We start from the raw sequence: 20,055 nt of genomic DNA on the forward strand, positions 1-20,055 counted from the left end.
CACTTGTATAAACAAGTTAGAACGATTCTAAACCGAGCAGAAGTCGTACGTACGCAAGTCGATCGAGTAATGTTCGAAAATTTAACAACTCGAACGAATGATATTCGAGTTCTTACCCAACTCGAACGGAATGCAGAATGGAAATTGCACATTCGATCGGAATATTTCGAATCGATCGACGTACAGAATAGGGGTGATTGTCTTATTTGTAGCGAAAACTTTCGTTTTTTTGCCACAGCTGAAAATGCCCTGCCTAATCAAAAATTTTCTTGCAAATTTGTCGGCAAAAACAAATTTAGATTTGGCTGGAACATCCCCCCGAGCCGTTGCCAAGTAAAATTTTTGACCTGGGATTTGCCCGAAGTCAGCCTTGACATAGGTTTCATCGTCCATCAGAAGACACCAGTCGAACTTGGTCAGCACCTGGTCATATAGTCCCCGAACACGCATTTCGACCACACTATTCCGTTTTATGGTCCGATTTGGCTGTTTGCTAGTTCGATACGACTTGATTCCTTCCCGGAGTCGAGTTCTCCTCACGTTACTATGGGCAGCACCGAATTTTCTGGCCAAATCACGGTCCGATAGATTATGTTAGGATTCCTCTTAATCGTCTTCAAAATCTTACCACGCAGTTTCCGGTCAACAGTTCCACTCCGACGATTGGCTTGAGGCTTCCTAATCGTCGTCAATGTTTCCTTATACCGTTTGATAACGCGCCATACGGTATTTATGGGCAATTTCAGCTGTTTAGCTAGCCTAGATGCAGACCACAATGGATTTTCCAAATAACTGTGCATAATTTTCGGCTTCCATGTTGATTGTTTACAAAGTACAGTCGATTTGAGGAATGTCAAAAATCAAACGTGAAGCTGACGAAATTCCCGACACGTGGGCGCCAAGAACTTCCAAATCCGTCCACCAGGAGCGCCACATTATGAGCAAAAGTTTGTTTCAATTCTAAATGAAGCTTTATGAAGGTTAGACATTTTTATCTTTCATTATTCTGGATGTGGGATCCGGACAAAATTCAACCTTTTTCAATAGGATAGTAAGACAACTATTTGAATCAAAGAAATTCAGGTGATAGGACATTATTTGAGATTTTATAAGTTGTGGCCACTTTTTTCGGCGCTTCCGGAACCGGAAGTCGAGGACTGGTATAGCAGGAATGGATACGTTTGACCGTCAACTGACCAGGCCTCCGTAACCAGAATCCGACTCCAGATGAAATTCAGAAGTTTTGTAACACATGGGCTGAAAAGTGCCGGACCTAACACATAGATGGCGCTAGTTTTATTGCAGTCACCTTTTTTCAGTTGAAACTAACCTTTGAAAGACAGCTGTTAAAATTTCATAATATTCTATTCATTAGTTTGTGAGTTGTTGTGTTCAGTTCAGAACAATGGATCAGAACCAATTTCGTGTTTTACTTTTACACTGCATCTTGATGGGGAAACATACCGTTCAAGCGAAGCAATGGCTTGAAAAGTGTTATGAAGACTCCGCTCCATCAGAAACAATAATAAAACGTAGGTTTGCTGATTCGAACAGGTTTGCTGACAAACGTGGTCGTAGAGATACCGATGATACAGAACACAGTTGAGGCGGTAACACCAGAAAACATTAAAAAAAATCCACAAAATCGTTTTGAATGATCAAAAACTGAAGTTGCGTGAGTTAGCTGACATCGTACAGATATCAAAAGAACGTGTTGGCTTAATACTGCATAAGCATTTGACTATGAGAAACAGTGCGGTAAAATTTCATTTTCAATCGAATAATATAAGATGAAAATGAAATTTATGGCCGCTGACAGTCAGCATATCGCTACTAATTCATTTGACTTTTGCTGCCATTTTCAAGTGAAGCTCCCGGAATTCATCGTCAGTTGATTAATCGTACCTAGTCATTTGAAGTTTTGTTTGCTCAGTTTCGAGTGCCAAGTAGTCTACCTGCTTCAACACCTTCGCTCTTGGTAGTAAGCAAATTCGAACGAATAGAATTATAAATGGAGTAAAGTATTAAAAATGAAAACTGAAGGAGGAAACAATTAATTTATGTGTATTCTGTGATTGACATTTCAGCTATCTGGTTTGTCTATCATCTATTATCTTGAACCAATTCGAATGTTTACATGAACCTCATTTGAAGGCCGCTCTCACACTATTGAAATAGATATTTTGTTACTTCAAGAGATCAACTGACGGTTGTTAAAATGAGCCTCGATTGAAGAGAAACGAGTGATGAATTGAATGCTGCCCGTTCGGGCCGTCAGCAAACATTGTGTATGTCAGAGAGTGAAGTTTACTGCATTCGAGAGATCGTCAATGTGTTCCACATTCAGTTTCAATTGAATTGAATGAAGTTTTACAGCACTGATGAGAAAGCTCTGTTCAAAATTGGTGACGCGTTTGCTCACTGTTGACCAAAAACGATTCAATCAAAACAATGGCAAAACTATATGAATTGAACTTCGAATTGCTCCCACATTCACCGTATACGCCAGATTTGGCTCCTAACGACTACTGGCTGTTAGCAGACCTCAAAAAATGCTCGCCGGTAAGAAATTTTGCAAGAATGAAAAGGCTATCTCTGAAACTGAGGCCTATTTTGAGGCAAAAGATAAATCGTTCTGCAAAAGTGGTATTGAAATGTTAAAGCGGCGCTGGAATGATTGCGTAGCTCTTGATGGAGATTACATTGATGAATAAAGTTAATTTTGAACCGAAAAAATCGTGTTCTCTTTGTTACGCTCGGGACTTTTCCGCCCATGTGTTACACGACCGTTCATTTGAATCTAAGGTTGTAAAAATCGGTCACGCCATCTCTGAGAAAAGTGAGTAAGTAATATGAAATTGAAATTTCCACGCCAATCACTTTGTGATTCCGAAACCGGAAGTCGGATCAAGATGAAATTCAGGAATTTTCTATAGGACCTTTCATTGGAATCTAATTTTGTGAAAATCGATCCGAGGAAAGTTGAAAGTTTTTTTTTGCACATTTTACCTCATAATTCTGAAACCGGAAGTCAGCTTCAAACATAATTCAGAAATTTTGTACGGCACCACAATCTAAGTTCGTGAAAATCGGTTTAGCCTTCTCCAAGAAAAGTTAGTGCAAAATAACGTTACATAAACACGTAGACATTTGGTGTACTCGACGAACTGAGTGGAATGGTATGCGATACTCGGCCCTCCGGACCTCGAATCATAAACCAGTTTAAACAGTGATTTCATAACCTTTCTATATGAGAAAGACAAAAATCGATTTATATTGAAATTTTTAAAAGAGAATATACAATAATAACTTTTCAAAAGAATAACTTAGCTTGCCCCCCCCCCTAACAGGGGAAGGCTACGCACGAATGTACAAGCAATAACAACATAATACCAAACCGGGAAGCGAATCATACACTAAACCAGCAGCTAGAACAAAACGCTAAGCTCGTACAAAGCTTACTTGATCGCAAATATATCGCGGAGAAATGGCTTTCACCGGTTCATTCTCGATGTAGATCTTCACCGTGCAACATCTTCCGCCTGCGATCTTTGTTTCTCGGCATCGAGTTCGTCGCTTGTTTTGTTTCAAGTTTTTCGTGCTCTTGCTCGCGTCCGAAGAGCAACCAAATAAGCAACAATAATCGAATAGAAGTGATCCTCCGGATAATTGATTGTGTAGTGAGAACTGTTTTTTTTTTTTGTTGTTCTTCTGTTGCTCGTTCAGTTTACGTGCCTGGCATTAAAGTGTATCAGAAACAGTCCGTGCGGAGTTAGTTCTGGTGGACACAGCAACGTGCGGATAGTGATGCTTGCATTTATCTGTATAGCGAAAAAAATCAGTAGACCATTGCAATAACGGATCTGCCGTAGAACGAGAAATTGAAGCAAATTGGATTAGCTGTATAAGAAAAATAAAAGTATTCCACCAGATTTGGCGTCCTAAAAACAGAGGTCTTCGAGAGTACATTAACTAACGGGTGGTTCGCGGAAAGGAAGATAATTGGGAAGGCCCCCGACATCAAGTGACCATCTCGAGAACAATTATTTTAGATTCATATTGTTGTTTGTTCTCATTACGCTTTGAAAAGGTATGTTGGCTTGAACTTGTATCGTGATTCGCTGGTGGTAGGACGTTGAACAGTTGAATCTAGGTTCAACGTTAGCCCATAAAGAAAAACCGGCGGTCGTTGTAAGATTTATAGACATACCGAAGAATAGAAATGGTATCCATATTTTGCGAGACTTGCATAGCTGCTATGTGCACTGATCTACTTCAAACTCGCAAACGGCTAGCGAGTTGGCCCGGGAACGAAGATATGTCTCCGATAAGAGCGCGTTCTGCATCCATTCGGCTTTGTATCTTTTTTTTTGCAGACAAACAGCTGAATTCCTTTTGCTGTGCTATTCCTTGGCGGTTGGTTTGCAGTATAATGAAACTGTAATGTGTTACATGGTTTAACTATTGCTTGCATCCAACTACGGCATTATCGATATAGCATTACCGTATGTGTGCCAATGCATGCTCCGATGAGTAAAACAGCAATGATTAGAAGAACAGGGAGTGAGAGCAACTAGCGAAACGGGGAGTGCATTTGGCTTCTTGTGGAATCTTTCGTGTCGGTACAAGGAAATTAAATTTGTTTTCATCCTATTAAACGAGATAACACATCGTTCTATTTATTGTTCTGCTATGGATTGATGGGTAGCACTTTGAATCAGTGTCGGTTTTTTTCATAAAAATAATTGCAGAGCTAGAGATGGAGAACACGTTTGTTTGACCACAGCAGGAAATTGAATCGCGTATACCAATTTTTACACTACCGTTCTTCCAGAACTTCAATTCTTGTATTCAGATGTATGTGATTAATACAGGATCTGGGACGAACGTTGGTACGTTCACCTTGTTTCAAAGTAGAATTTTGTCAGTGGATTTATAATAGTAAACGGGATAACTTCTGTACAAATTTTACAACAATTAATACATATACTTTGTTGCTTTACGGCCACGCACAGTGGTTTGAATCGACAAAAACGTGAACTTAATTCTCTAGCTGCTAAACCGTTTATCCGATATACATAGTTCCTTTGATTTGATCACAATAAAAAATGTGCAAAGCCTACACGGAACCACCCGCGATCCCATTTCAACCAGAATATTAGTTGATTTTCTGAATTCGATTGGTTAAAATTTGGTACAACTAATCGATTGTTGTTTTAACTAAACTGTCATTTTTGTTTTTCGATTAGCAGAAACGATGGTTGAAACAACTAATTTAACTGTTTGAAAAAAAAAATGCTGTCAATTAGTGAGGACACATACCTTTCAATTTCAACAAATATTTTAGTTGAAATAACTGGTGTTGTTATTGAAACAAAATTCTGTTAGTTGAAAAATAAATCGGTTTAATTTGTTTTAGACATTGCAAATAGTTGAATCAACTCGAACAATGTTATTGATTTGCGAAAATAATCAAAATCTGATACACGTCATGATCTATTTGAAATAAGTTCGCACGGAGAACCCTTCGATCATAAAATTGCGATATCACAGTTTTTGATTTTTGTGATAGTTGATTAAACTAATTTATTTTTGATTCAACCAATATGGTTCTTGATTTGCATATATTCAAGTAGTTGAAAAATATGTTGTTTTGAATGCTGTCAAATGCCGGAGACAGTTGAAAGCAAAACAATAATTGCAATGCAAAATCAACAACTTTTTTAGTTGAAATCTGTTCGCGTCGCTTCAAAATGTCAATGAAAACAACATCGATGGTTGAAGCGTTTGGTGAAATTGTGTTCATTCGATTTGAGAAATTCATGATAACAAGTGTTTATCTAACAGCGGTGTTGTGATAAAGTTAACCTTGTTTAAGATGAAAAAGATTTGGTGACAAATTAGAAAATGTTAATGAATGATCATCTCGTAATCTTTCAGGTATGCGCAAAAATTTTAGGCTTCAAATTCGATCATTATTTACTTCCAGCAGACTGTTTTACTTCCAGCTGTATGTTACCGATAATGATGTTCATGCATTAGCAATAAAACGCTTTTTGACATGAATTTAATTTATAAAAGTAACAGGAGCGAAGGGTTTCAAACGCACAGAACGCGCTGCGATTGAATGGCGCGTTTGAATTGCCGTCGCAAAATTCCAATTCCCAACGGTTGATGCACCCAAGTTCATATAATCAATCATTTCCGATCGAATAAAAAGAATTTTTCGAATTTAGATCTTTACTGATCTCGACTTGACATGATCATGATCATACAAAAATCAAAATCACTTAGAGATCAGATCAGTTCTGATTTCGTAATGATAATTTATTCCTTGGTTAAGATCACTTGAAATCAGCAGTGATCGATGGTTTTCCCAGCCCTAATGATATTACATGTCAATATAAAATACTGTATATATCTTAACAACGATATTTATTTCGTGTACTACGATAAAAGTTCATTTCAACAACGTTTTTCCCTTTAGAGATAGAAAAACGATGTCTTCTACAAAGTTTTAGAACTTCAAACGAGAAAAAACTTTGCCGAAGAAGCGATAGATCAAAAAGTTTCGGATATATGAGGCATTTTCGTTTGAAATCACCTAAAATCAATTTTTTTACATAACTTTTTTTGGCAATTATTTTCAGTGTCTACTATGTTCGAAACAATTACCAAAAACGTAAAATTACACATTTTTGTTGAAGACTGTGAACGGTTTGGCCTTTTCCTTAAAAAGTTATTTAACATTTAAACTCTTATATACACTAACTTTAACTATTAATAGGAAGCAGGGTCGCAGACCAAAAGGCACCTACATATACTTTTTGGAAAGCTTAAATCAAGTAATATAAAGTTACGAAGTGTGTAGCGTGGCCCTTTTGAATTATGTGAATGAGACAACAAAATATAGAGTGCTTTTTTGACCATTTTCTTAGCTAAAACGACTATTTTTGGTTTATTAAAAGGAGCTTTGTTGGAAATGTTCAAAAATTGGAATCGGTCGTTAGTGGTGCAATGGTGTAATGATTGAATATAATTTCATGATGCATTCTTGTATGCAATTGAACAAACTGAAGAAGTTAACGTGCTCATTAAATTAATAGAATTTAATAGAATATTCCTTATCCGTTCCAATCCAACTCATTTCAAGGATGATATCTCACACCATTACCAGTACGCCTAAAAACAAATACGTTCTTATGAGTTAAAACATACACTGAGAAAAATAATGAAATTCACACTATTTCTAAATAAATAATACTATGGAATGGACATCAGTTGAATAAAAAATTTGATTCAAAACCATCCTCGATGTAAAATTAAATTGAAATACATTAATTTCAATTAATGTGACCGAGAGTGAGAGCAGCGCTGCATATTATTTTTAAAAACACAAAAAAAGTTGGTTGATGATAATATAACAATAAAATGCGTAAGTGGTTCAACGTTACATACAGGCAGACCCTGTCAGCTTGGAGAGAAATCAATCTTCAGTCCAGCAACGCCATCGCACGGCATCACATTGAACAATTGTATTGGAACGCAGTGCTGCTATTTTGGCGCGCACGAATTTGACATTTCTCTCCCCTACTTCTATGTACGAGATTCGATGCGGACTCGTCTGAGGGCGCCATGCTTGCAAAAAAGGATGTTGCCAGAAGGCACAAATCTCCAAATATCAAGGGGAACGTGCCATTTGAGCAAATTTGTTCTGATTCTGAACTAATCGGTTGCCTTACTGCAATTCTATTAAATTTTCTACTGAAGTCGGTTATATCTCGCGATTTTTTTTGTGATAACGGTCAATAAGACACCTATCAACATTCCTTTTGAAGAGCAATTCCGAAGACTCGGTACTCGCTGAGAGTAATACCATGTTCACATTAGCGCTTATATCACTTGATATACCGAGCTGATATGCATATCACGTGGGAGTGTTCACATATGATCGAAATAATATCGTTTGACAATCAAATTGTCATATTGAATGTTCCCATTAGGAGTAAGATCAATAATATTGCTTTTCTCTCCTACAATTCAATCAATAATTGAAGTTTTGCATCAAATGGTCTCCGAACGCCAGTATTCGTTGAAAAATTTGAAATTATGATTTTTTAATAACTATTTATTGGAATATCAGTTAAAATTAAATTATTAAGATTTAAATTGGGTGTTCAGCCACAAGTGGTGACTTTTCAGCCCTATTATATATATGATTTGGTTGTTACCATGAGGACATCATTTGCTTCCGCAATTCTGAGATTTTTGTGTAGGGAAAATTCTAAACCTACTTGTATTGTGTAATGTAGAAAAGGAACTTATATACTAACTTACTAACTAATACAGAGAGCGAATCGATTCAATTGAAGATTGCATCGATTTTTGTCGGAATTTGCTTATAATATTATGTGACATTACATCTAATGGTTCTATATTTGTGAGTCTGTGTAACTCATTTGTACTAAACCAGGGAGGACGCTTCAAAATCATTTTCAGAATTTTATTCTGAATCCTTTGAAGCGTTTTCTTCCTGTATGATTGTTTATTGTCACTCTCAAAGTAATGTTCATAAATGAGTACGTTCAATGCCATTATCCGTGTTGCTAGTTGCGATTTTTGACAACTCGACATGATATCGTACATGATATCCCGGATATCATGCAAAAATAGTGATACGCGTTGACATCAAATTGTATGGGATATCAAGTGATATCGCACATGATATCATCGAATATCAAGCATATCCGTATATCACTTGATATCAGCGCTAATGTGGACATACTATAAGTCATAATAGTAAGCTATAGTGAAAAGTCTTTCTTTCGTCTGTTGTTAAAACTAATGCTCTGTTTTTTATACCTCAACTGTAATTTCTTGCAAAAATTTCTGCCTAAAGGTGACTTATCGGTCGATATCACAAATAACGCTTGATATAAAGATAAACAATTTCATTAATGTACGTTTTTTCTAAGAAGATGGTCAAAAAAGCACTCTTTATTTTGTTGTCTCATTCACACAATTTAAAAAGGCCACGCTACACACTTCTTAAATTTATATTACTTAATTAAAGCTTTCCAAAAAGTATATGTATGTGCCTTTTTGTCTGCAACCCTGATTCCTATTAGTAGTTGAAGTTAGTGTATATAAAAGTTTAAATGTTGAATAACTTTTTAGGGAAAAGGCCAAACCGTGCACTGTATTCAACAAAAATGTGTAATTTTACGTTTTTAGTAATTGTTTCGAACATAGTAGACACTGAAAATAATTGCGAAAAAAGTTATGTACAAAAAATTGATTTTAAGTGGTGTCAAACGAAAATGCTTCATATATCCGAAACTACATGCGTTAGATCTTTAGCTTCTTAGGCAAAGTTTTTTCTCGTTAGAAGCTCTAAAACTTTGTAAAAACATCGTTTCTCTATCTCTTAAGGTAAAAAAGTTGTTGAAATGAACTTTTATCGTAGTAGGCTCTGCACATTTTTTATTGTGATCAAATCACGAGGTATATTTTTGTGAATGAGTTCTCCAAAGGAACTATGTATATTGGATCAACGGTTTAGCAGCTAGAGAATTAGGTTCACGTTTTTGTCGATTCAAACCACTGTGCAGCGCTCGAGAGTCTTCCTTGGCGTAGGTTTCGTCGTCGATCAGGATGCATCCATATTTATTCTGTAGAATCCGGTAATACAGTTTTCGCGCTCTTGTTTTGGCCTGAACTTGCTGTTCCAGGGATTTTTTTCGCCACCTTCTGTTTCTTGTACGTTTTCAGGGAGTTCCGAACTTTGATCCGTTGAATCATCCCGATGCTGGTGTTGATTTTTCCTGATGTACTCAACCACTTTTAAGTCCCGGCCGAGCTGGCTGGGACCCGTTTTCCTACCGGATCGTGGCAAATCCTTCATGGAAAGAGTCTTACCGAACTTCTCGATAATATTTTTGACACTTTCACCCGTTTTGCAATTTCGTTGTACGTGACACCACTTTCTGAGCACCAAGTGTGCAGAATTTTCTTTCGCGTTTCCGGATCAATTCGACTTATTATTGAAACGATAAACCGTACCGAAACCAATCGATTGCGCAGCTGGTATTGACATGTAAACAAACATGTCACCGCAAAACACGCTGCAAAGAATTAAGCCATTTCAGAGTAATAACTATTTGAATGTTGCTAACTACTTATCGATACACTCCTTATAAGAAAATATAAAGAAAATAATAAATGATTTTTCAAAAGTGTTAGACCCTACCCGCCCCCTATCAGTTAATACTGTATGTACAAACAATTACTGGGGTCAAGTTGTAGCACACTCCAGCGACTATCATGGTGCTCGCATAAGCTTCGATTTGCCAAAAAACAAACTACCGTGCGCAGCATACTGCCACTACACTGGAAGAGTGCTCACACTCCATGTGTGTAGATGTCGACTCGCTCTTGGAGTGATTCCTAACATAATGTGAAAGATTGTGGGCTGACTCGCAGCAGTAACCCACTCGCAGTAAATGTTTACTCCTGCTGACTCTCACTCATTGCACTCAAAAGAAAACACCACTCGTGTTCAAAATGTACCTTGGTCTGAGTCACTCATAAGCGTACGCGAAAGAGTGCAAGTAAGGCAGAATACGTCTTGCCATCGCTCAAAAATGTGCTGCGTGCACTGGGCTCTCGCTCTATTAGCAACACTGTCCACAGGTCAGCTTGGAAATAGACGATGGAAGTCAGCGGCATCCATCGGAATTCGAATTCAACTCACCACTCTCCAACACGAATGCCTTCATAAAGGGTTGTTTTCATAACTAAAAAAAATACTTCGTACTATTTAATTGTGTGTCAGAATGTTTGATGGAACTTATAAAGGAAGCGTGCCAATTTTATTCGTACTCACGACATCCAGTTATGTCTCTGACATTTCCCACCCTCCTTTTTATATTTTACACTTGTTCTATGGAGGTTCTTAAGTACTTACATTTTCTATAATTTCGATAAACAGTTTCTGTGATTACTGCAATCAGAAAACGTCAATTATAAGCACCAATTATTCTTTATGAACAAAAAATGTTTCTGAACAGATGTTTATATATTTAGTCGGACACCGGCATGCAACTTGCATCTGTGTAGTCAAAAAAATCACATCCCGTGTGACCCAAACGAGACCATGATGGGAACAAGTTTCACGTCAGTCTGAATTTGGAGTAACGGGTTCCTCCCGGTTGCTACCACCGACTAACGCCAAAAGACTGAGGAATGCAGTAACGAGAAAGACGTCCCAACCAAAAAAAAAAATAACCGGCGACAATAAATATTTTTAATGGTTGAAAAATACAAGTACTGTGAGCCGATTATCATAAATGTGTGAAGCAGCGGTGAAATTATTCTCGGCATGCATATTTATTTCTTTTCTGCCAAACACCAATTCTCAACCACGTACACTTATTGCTCCAGTGATCCATTTCGAGAAACAGTTACGGTTCTCAGACGAAAAATAAAAATTTACCATTGAGAAGCAACAGATCACGCGACCATCAACGCATGATCTTTGACTCGTGGTTTTGTGAGAGTATCCAGCCGAATGAAAACAATGATTCCATTAGCCTCACAAGTTTATACAATTTGATGATTATGATAATCATTCGAATTTCAATGCAGAATCTAGAAGGTTTAAATGCTGTGTTAAAATTTGTTAGGTTGATGAACTTGTTGTTTTGTTTCGAATCGAGGTTCTCACAAGACTAGTGGGGAAAACAAGAGTAAATTACTGTTCCATTTATTTATCTAATCATCAAATGGAGCGATGTGTAGATCGAACGAGTCCAGCTGGAAATTCGTTTCAGTAGGTTACTACAATGTTTTGGGATTTCCCCGACGCGATCGGTATCATCAGTCATTAAAATCGACGAGATAGCGAATTGATTTCGTTTGTCGATAAGCGTAAATCTCATTATTTTAGATCAAGAAATTATGCCAAGTATGATTGATATGAATTGAACATTTGGAAAAGTCAGTTCGAGTCTCATCTGGAAAGGTCGAAGGAATATTCGTAATACCAGTTGTTCGAGTTCTGTTCAAACAGAAGCTTAATTTCCGCGTCGGAGATGTAGTACCTTGATTTTGCTTTGCTGTTCCGTTCACTTTCGTCTATGATTGGGAACTCCGGTATGATCGATTATAGAGAACTCGTTTCGGTACAGACTATGTGATTTAAGACTTTTTATGTACATTATATAGGGAATCAATGAATTATATGGAAAATGGGTGGCCATCTGGGCCGGTGAAACGTGTTAAGCCTTGGTGGGTAATTTTGCGTACCGGGGGACGTCTTACAATTTTGGCAAAGATTTTCTCCATTCTAGTGAAAATGTTATTTAAATATGCCATCATATAGTTTTTGGACAGCTTAATTTGTTACTATAACCTCTAAAAAGTCCGCTGACTAAAAGCTCGGATAAAGGGACTGATTTGGCTTAAGTAAAAGTTCCAAAGTCCCAGTCATTTTTTTTCCAAAACAAAAATTTGTTTTGAGATTACACCAGAACCGGACGTTTCATACTGGAACTGAAACTGGAAACAGACGTATCCCCAGCAAGCCGTTTAAATTTTTTCTATCCGAATAGTTCTACCGACGACACGACCCGGCACTCCGAAGAAAAATCAGTATTTTTATTTGTAACTAACCTGATTAACGCCAGTATCAACGAGAGCCTCTATCTGATTGGACAAAATTGGTTTAATTGCAAACTTTACCAATGGTTTTGGAGTGTTCACAGTAAGTGGCTTCAAATGAGGTTCCATAGCCACCGAGTAAGATGAGTGTCCGAATTTTGTCAACGCTTTCTATGACTGCTCTATTACATAATAATTCCACTCGCTCGGTGCCAGTGTATTGCCCTGACAGCCGATCAATGAAACGGTTTTGTAAAGTTTGGTTTGCACGCATGCTGCTCGGAAAAGAAAACGGGTGCAAAATAGTTGCCCGCGAATTGCCCCGAAAGTGCATTCGACGACACGACCAGACACTCCAAATAAAAATCGGAATAATATGTGTTCGTGAGCGATTTACCACCAGTTACAATAGATATAGCGACCCCTTGTTATTTATTGAAAATACTATTTCCAGCAACACTTTCATGGTTGCTACAAACGTAACCCTAGGACAGGACCAGACAACTGGCTTCTTTTTCCAGAAAAATATTTCTCTTCTTATTTCGGTTGCTCCCTGCTGTAAATAATAAATGCCTCGGGATCACTGTTGCCAGTAGAGATAGTTATTCATTCTGAAAACTTTCTCCCCTTATAACATGCAATTATTTATCATTTGAAAACACTTAGACAAATGTTATATCGGTCAAAAATATAGCTCTGGATTCATTTTGATCAGATGTTTGTTTTGAAGAAAACGTTTAGTTGAAACAGTTTAGTTGAAATAAAATTTTTCTAAAACACTCAATTTTGGGTAATTAATTTTTGCAGCTTTATTAACTAAAGTAGGTATTCAACATATTCTATTTGAGAAAAATAATAACATACAGAAGTATCCAAAGATTCGGTGCTATTCTCAACCAACATAATCAATATTCTCGTCCATATCACACTTCGTGATTTCAGGCTTTCTCTTTGTATCATCCAGTGATTGTTAAATGTACTCGTATACTTTCTACATTGACAGGACTTAAAAACAAATTGAACTTAAATCCTATTGAGATTAATAATTTTGAAAAGATGATCCGAAAAATAAAATATCCAATATCAACCTACATTGTTACCGACGATACTGACAACACTTTTTCTACCACCCTGCAGTAATATTGATTTCAACAACTTGTACTTGCTTATGTCAATTTCAACCAATCACGAGCTGGTCCGAAATTGGTCCTAAAAGTGGATTAACATTTGTCAGGTCCTGTCCTAGACGTTACCAAGGAACCTATTTTTCCACACGAATAAACAAAAACAAACTATTCTTCCATTAGAAACTTTTTCGCTTGCCATCGCTAGCAATTCGTGGTAATATTATAAAATAAGTAAGTGATAAAATGTGTTGCATTATCTAGATCGACGGAATCATATATTTCGTTACCTAGAAAGTAACATTATTTTAAAACATGTAGAAATAGTAAAAAACATTTTTTTCTGAGTTTGTAGTGCTCTGTACTCATATCACAAATTCCCAAACAATTAAAAAACTAAAGAAAAAACCCTTTCCTGTAGGATACGTTTATCTGAATGCACATACAACAAATAGTACAAAGTGCAGGCGGCGACCATGGCAAGACAGGACGATTAAGAATGTTGGAATGTTGGAATTCATTCATGGAATTCAATCAACAACTTTCGACCTGTGTTGCCAGTTTTAATATCTTTTCAAGCAATTTCGTTTTGATATTACCAGTTACTGAGGGGTAGTTAAATTTGCGATACAGTTTTGATACACCAGTGGCAGGTCGTGTCGTCGGTGCATTTTTTTCGTGCGGTGCAAATCAATGAAACACAGTGCACCTGTTTTGATTGCCCGACTGCACGAAAAGAGCACGAATCGAGCAAAACACTCCACGAGTGTTCTCAATGAAATGAAGCTCCCTGAACTCAAGCACAGACGTTCCCATTCTCGTTCCGTAGAACGGCACACTATTAGTAAATGCTCTGCTTCACCAAAAGACGTGAGTGAATAATTCTTGATCGATACGAACGGAATCATTGTGGCGACGTAGTTCACGATTCTAAATCTGTCAAACGTTCTACTTTACAATTTTTTGTGATGTTTTTTCATTAAATGCCCTGATAACAAGTGTTTCTTTATGTTTATTGTCTTCTGTATTTTTTTTGTTTCGATCATAGCGGTTTGAGTCTCAAGGTTATTCGCTTCTTCGGACCAGAAAAACTTTCTGACCCTATGAGCAAGGTTGGGAATCGCACCCAGGTGGGCTGCATGGAAGGCATCGCCTAACTCATCACGCTACATCCGTCCACCAGTCTTCTGTATTGATTACTAAGCCGTTTTCACGTTTACGCTTGATAATATCTTAATGATGAATTTAACCGAAAAGTGTGATAAAAATCATTTTTTTTCCACACTAATCGGAAGTGAAAGTAAACAGCGGAACAGTCACTTGATGTTAAGACCTATTGAAAAATTGATTGCGAAGTACGTCCAAGTTCGGTAGTAACCAACCGGTTCGCAGGAATCACATTTTGTTGCCGTTTCGAGATTATTTATATGTTGCAATTGAACAACATACTTAGCCATGGATGACTGTTATTTAAAATCAACAGCCTTCGACCTGTGTTGCCAGTTTTAATATCTTTTCAAGCAATTTCATTTTGACATTACCAGTTACTGAGGGGTAGTTAAATTTGCGATACAGTTTTGATAGACGAGTGGCAGGTCGTGTCGTCGGTACCAGCCTAGATGCCGTGTGGAATTCGGCGGAAAAAATGAACCAAGAATAGATCCACTGGGTTCCTGCTTCCATGTCGTAAAAGGCGACAATTGCAGGAATTTTTTTTCCTTTAAGTTGTCAGATATTTTCAATATTTCACTTCTGATTACTCTGTTTTACTAAATTATCTCTTCATTCAACCTATCAATTTCCGTCTAGCTTTGGAGAAAAGATTTATTTGGAATGTTTTTTTCTTCCATGTTATTGATTGTCTTTCAGGATTATAAATTGAATGATAAAAATCAACTATTGCACAAAGTCGATAACAGACATAGCATATGTCGGTATATTGAATACATAGTAAAAAAAAACACTTGATATTAATATTTCAAACAACAAATTAATATTTTTCTCGCTGGCCGGCTGCCCAGATCAACCAATATAACCAATTAAAAATTTTAATAAATAATTAAAATAATAAAGCGGAAATAATACACAATCAAGACACGCGTGAAATCTGTTGACTTTTATTTGGTGATTTAAAATGATTTTATAACAACTGTTTAGAATATGTCAATGCAATGAATCAACTATTTTGTCTAAATCCTATTCACTCGTTTATTTTGTATCACGTAATTTGATTTACAAAAATAGGGTAGTTTTTATTCTTTGCGCGATAATATTAAAATTTTTCTTCAGTTTCTTCGAATAAGAGCTGTGAATCAAGACTTCCCGGGACTTCAATATAGGATATTGTTGAAACGTTCACTCGGGAACTCTGCGAGTTTAGTGGTGCATCCGAGCATCTTGAAACCGAAATATACTGAGTCGCGCGCGAATAATACCAATACTGAAATTTTTACTAACAAATATCCTTCTTCCGTGACACTTGTGGAGTGCGCCAGTAGTATATACGGCCTCTAGTAACAACAAGTGTTGGACTAACATCCCTTCCCATTCCTTGGACGAACTACGTTCGGGCCTGGCCGCCGTCGGTACTGATCAATGAATTCTAGAATTACCAGAAGATGTACATTGAGGGATGATTTACCAGTCCCAGGTCGGATCATCTAGAAACTCCCTGTACAATTTCAGCTAATCCCGATCAGTAATGGAGTAGCAACCAGGGGTGGTTGCTCAAGCTCAAGCTCAAATGATAAGTCGCATTAGCAGTTTAGCACTGAGTCTACATAATTAATCAATTTCGTGACGATGGACGGTCAAATAAGTGATGAAAAATATCAGTTAGTTTCAAAGTTAAACATCTCCGTGGTTACACTACTTTTTCCACTGTGCAATATCGATGACGAATAACACCAATTTACGTAGTACTAGGTTTTGAAGACACCAAATGATTATTGAACTCTTGTACCGTTAATCTCTAAAATTTCCGCAACAATCTCGTTTCCCTTTTTTCACCTTCGCCTAATCACACTTTTTAATTATCACTTATCCTACCTATCTTGCCATACATTCGCAGAGCCTGGTTCTGGTAGGATGCCATACAAAGCGAAACAGTATTGGATAACCACCCTGATGCTGGTGGCGGTCGTTGGTGTTAGCATAACGGAAAGTGCAAACATGAGATCAACCAAATCGAATGGCAGCGAGGGCGGTGGTGGCAACGGCAATGGAAGACAAAGACCATCCATAACCACATACGATCAACGGCAGACCGGCAAATACAATATTCACGTCAACATAAAAGATGTGAAAATCATCTCAGTCGATGGCGATAAGTTCGATGGTGAATTTGGGGTAAGAAAGCAAACTGACACAGACAAGAAAATATAAGAAAACCATTAAATCCTTCGCTGGCCTAGGAATTTAACTTACCCATCTTGCTATGCCCGTCCCTGCTATATGTTCTATGTCTACTTGTCTGTGATAAAGTTTTTGGGAATTTTTGTAATTTTGAATATTACTTTCGTTACTTAGGATGATACAATTTATGACTACGGAGATTATGATTACGATCCATCGCATCTGACTGTGAATCCACTTCCGATTTTTGGCGGAAGTACTAAACCTCCTAAATCCACCACTAAAGCCCCAGTCTCAATTACTTCAACCAAGCCAACGACAAGCAAAACGACGACTGAATCTGCGACGGAAGATCCTTCAAACAAACCAGCGACCGGAAGTGCTGAGGATCTGTTCGTCATGGAAGCTATTCCGTCGAAGCCTAACAATTCTTCTCACATGATGACCGCGACTGGAACAACTACCCCTCCATCAAGCAACATCTACATATTCAAACCTACACCGAACTATCACCCAAATCCAATCCATTACGACTATCAGGAAATTCCTGTAGAGGTTATCGTAGAACCGGTTCTAAAACCGAAATACCGCAACTCCAATGCACGCATAGTACCCAATCGACGGAACCGATACCGTAAGAATTCTCCTGCCAGAAACCCTATGGATAGCATGGCTCGCCATAGCCACTCGGACATCGAAGCTTTGCCGAGTTCTGCACAAAATGATTCAACTCATTTGGAGGCTGCACCTTGCCCAAAAGGTGAATACCACGATCGAACGGGCAAGTGTCGTATGCGGAAGTCCGGAATGTAAGTTTGAGTTGTATTTTCGATTCTGTGGTTGGTTTTCATTCATTCAAACATTTTTTGTTTTTATCTAATACGACTACAAGACAGTTCCAGGCTGATTAAACTATTGGCTTCCTTCAAGGAGAAAGATGACTGATGAGGAGGAGAGGACACAGGAGCTGACTGATTCCACTACTGGTAGAATTCGCTTAGTAACGTATTAACACAAACAATTTTCCCGTTAATGTCGACGAGATGCGTTTTAACAAAATAATAAAAATAATTCGATAAAATAAAATTAGTGTTAGAAATAAAACAATACAAATGTGATAAACCTGTTTTAATCCACCTAGTGGTGTAATGATGCAAAACATATTTTCATTTTTTTTGCACATTTACCCCATAACTCCGGAACCGAAAGTCAGATCTAAATGAAATTCAGGAATTTAGTATAGGACCTAAAAACCTTTCATTTGAGTCTAAGTTTGTGAAAATGGGTTGAGGTATCTCCGTGAAAAAAAACGTTACACACATACGCACATACACACACACACACACACACACACACACACACACACACACACACACACACACACACACACACACACACACACACACACACACACACACACACACACAAACACACACACATTTTGCGTACTCGACGAACTGAGGCGAATGGTATGACACTCTGGGCCTCGGTTCAAAAGTCGGCTTTCACAGTGATTGCATAACCTTTCTATATGAGAAAGGCAAAAATGAAATATTTTCTTCTATTTAAACGGTACCTAGCCAATGACAGTAGCTCTATTTTTTGTCAAACGTTCGTTAAGTTACTGGTCTTACAAGCAGGTTACCGTAGCAATTAGCAAGCTCTTGAAGAATAGCTCCAACTGAGATCCTTATACACACAACAAAATTATTACAGTGCAAACTTCACAGCTGATGGAATCACTGACTATCGCTGTGGAATTTAAGATTGCACTAGGAAGAATCACCCAACACGATACTGAATCACCATGACTTACCTCTTCGGTGGTCGCTATGTGAAAGGCCGAGCGAATGGTCTGCTCATCAGTCATATCCTCTTCTGGTAGATTGCTGATCTCATGCTCAGAGATGCCAGGTAAAAATTTCTAATATCTGCAGACAGGGTCTGTAAATCTGAAAAAAAATCTGCAGTCAGAAGTATGTCTTGCTGGCAGCAATTTCTCTATAAAGTATGACAAGCAAAACTGACTTGGCGAGCAAAAAAAAAAAAAAGGTCCCGGAAATTTCAAAAGTCTGTAAATATAGACGAAAGTCTGTGAGAATTTCAAAAATCTGCAAAAGTCTGCGAGAATTTCAAAAGTCTGCACAACAAAAAATGTCTGCAGCACTATACCCTAAAGCTGCAGATTTACAGACAAATCTGCAGACCTGGCATCTCTGCTCATGCTCGCAGTCTATGAACGTACACTGAGAAAAAAGATATAGTAACCGTAACCTGTTTCTCATGGTCATTTCAACTATACGCTTAAATAGTAGCAACGACCATGATATTTGAATATTCACCATCTATATTGTATAAAGTAATAGATAACAAAGTAAACAATATGACTAGACTGTTTTTGTATTTATGACTTTTATGACGTGGTCAATATGACAATGGTTGTCATCTTAAAAATATAAACAAATAGTTAAAATGGCAATCAGAGACAGTGTTACTAAGCTCGCTCATATTGTGCAGATAATTCTCACTGGTGTGTCACCAATCCATCTAAAACTCTCGTGAGAGTGTGCTCCCCATGGTTATTTCCATCCTTTATTTTGCTATCGCAGTGCTCTTCTGTGAGTGACGATGATACACCGAGCACTCCTATCGTGCATATTCCACCGCTCATTCTTTCGTTGGCCAACTCGTCGGCGTGCACACTCTTACTTACGCTGTTCGTCATAAATCAAAGACATCATATTAACAAGGTTGGTAAACGACTGGACAATGCGCAATTCAGGCCTCAATGTGGTTCTTAGCCTCTTGTCCAGTAACTCCTATCCCTACCTCCCCGCCGGCTGGGGTGCGAGTAACCATAGTAAAGATCGGGTAACCAATCCCGGTGAGACCTTGGTCGTATGCTGACAGAGGGGGG

At 37.7% G+C, this 20,055-nt stretch overlaps 1 protein-coding gene across 3 annotated transcripts; it reads left to right on the forward strand.

The window, feature by feature from the left end:
• Window positions 1-3,520: 3,520 nt before the first annotated feature.
• On the forward strand, window positions 3,521-18,209 carry LOC131431844 (uncharacterized). 3 transcript variants are annotated; one of them, XM_058597752.1, is made up of 4 exons: window positions 3,521-4,090; window positions 16,855-17,132; window positions 17,313-17,947; window positions 18,035-18,209. In XM_058597752.1, the coding sequence occupies exons 2-4, from the start codon at window positions 16,872-16,874 to the stop codon at window positions 18,081-18,083; spliced, it is 945 nt and encodes a 314-aa protein (XP_058453735.1). In that variant the 5' UTR covers window positions 3,521-4,090; window positions 16,855-16,871; the 3' UTR covers window positions 18,084-18,209. The 3 variants fall into 3 exon arrangements, with proteins under 3 accessions (XP_058453735.1, XP_058453734.1, XP_058453736.1); XM_058597751.1 differs by having other exon boundaries at window positions 18,069-18,181; XM_058597753.1 differs by having other exon boundaries at window positions 18,031-18,171.
• Window positions 18,210-20,055: the final 1,846 nt, after the last annotated feature.

The sequence above is a fragment of the Malaya genurostris genome, chromosome 2 (assembly GCF_030247185.1).
Source record: "Malaya genurostris strain Urasoe2022 chromosome 2, Malgen_1.1, whole genome shotgun sequence".
In the NCBI taxonomy this organism is placed as follows: Eukaryota; Metazoa; Arthropoda; class Insecta; order Diptera; family Culicidae; genus Malaya; species Malaya genurostris.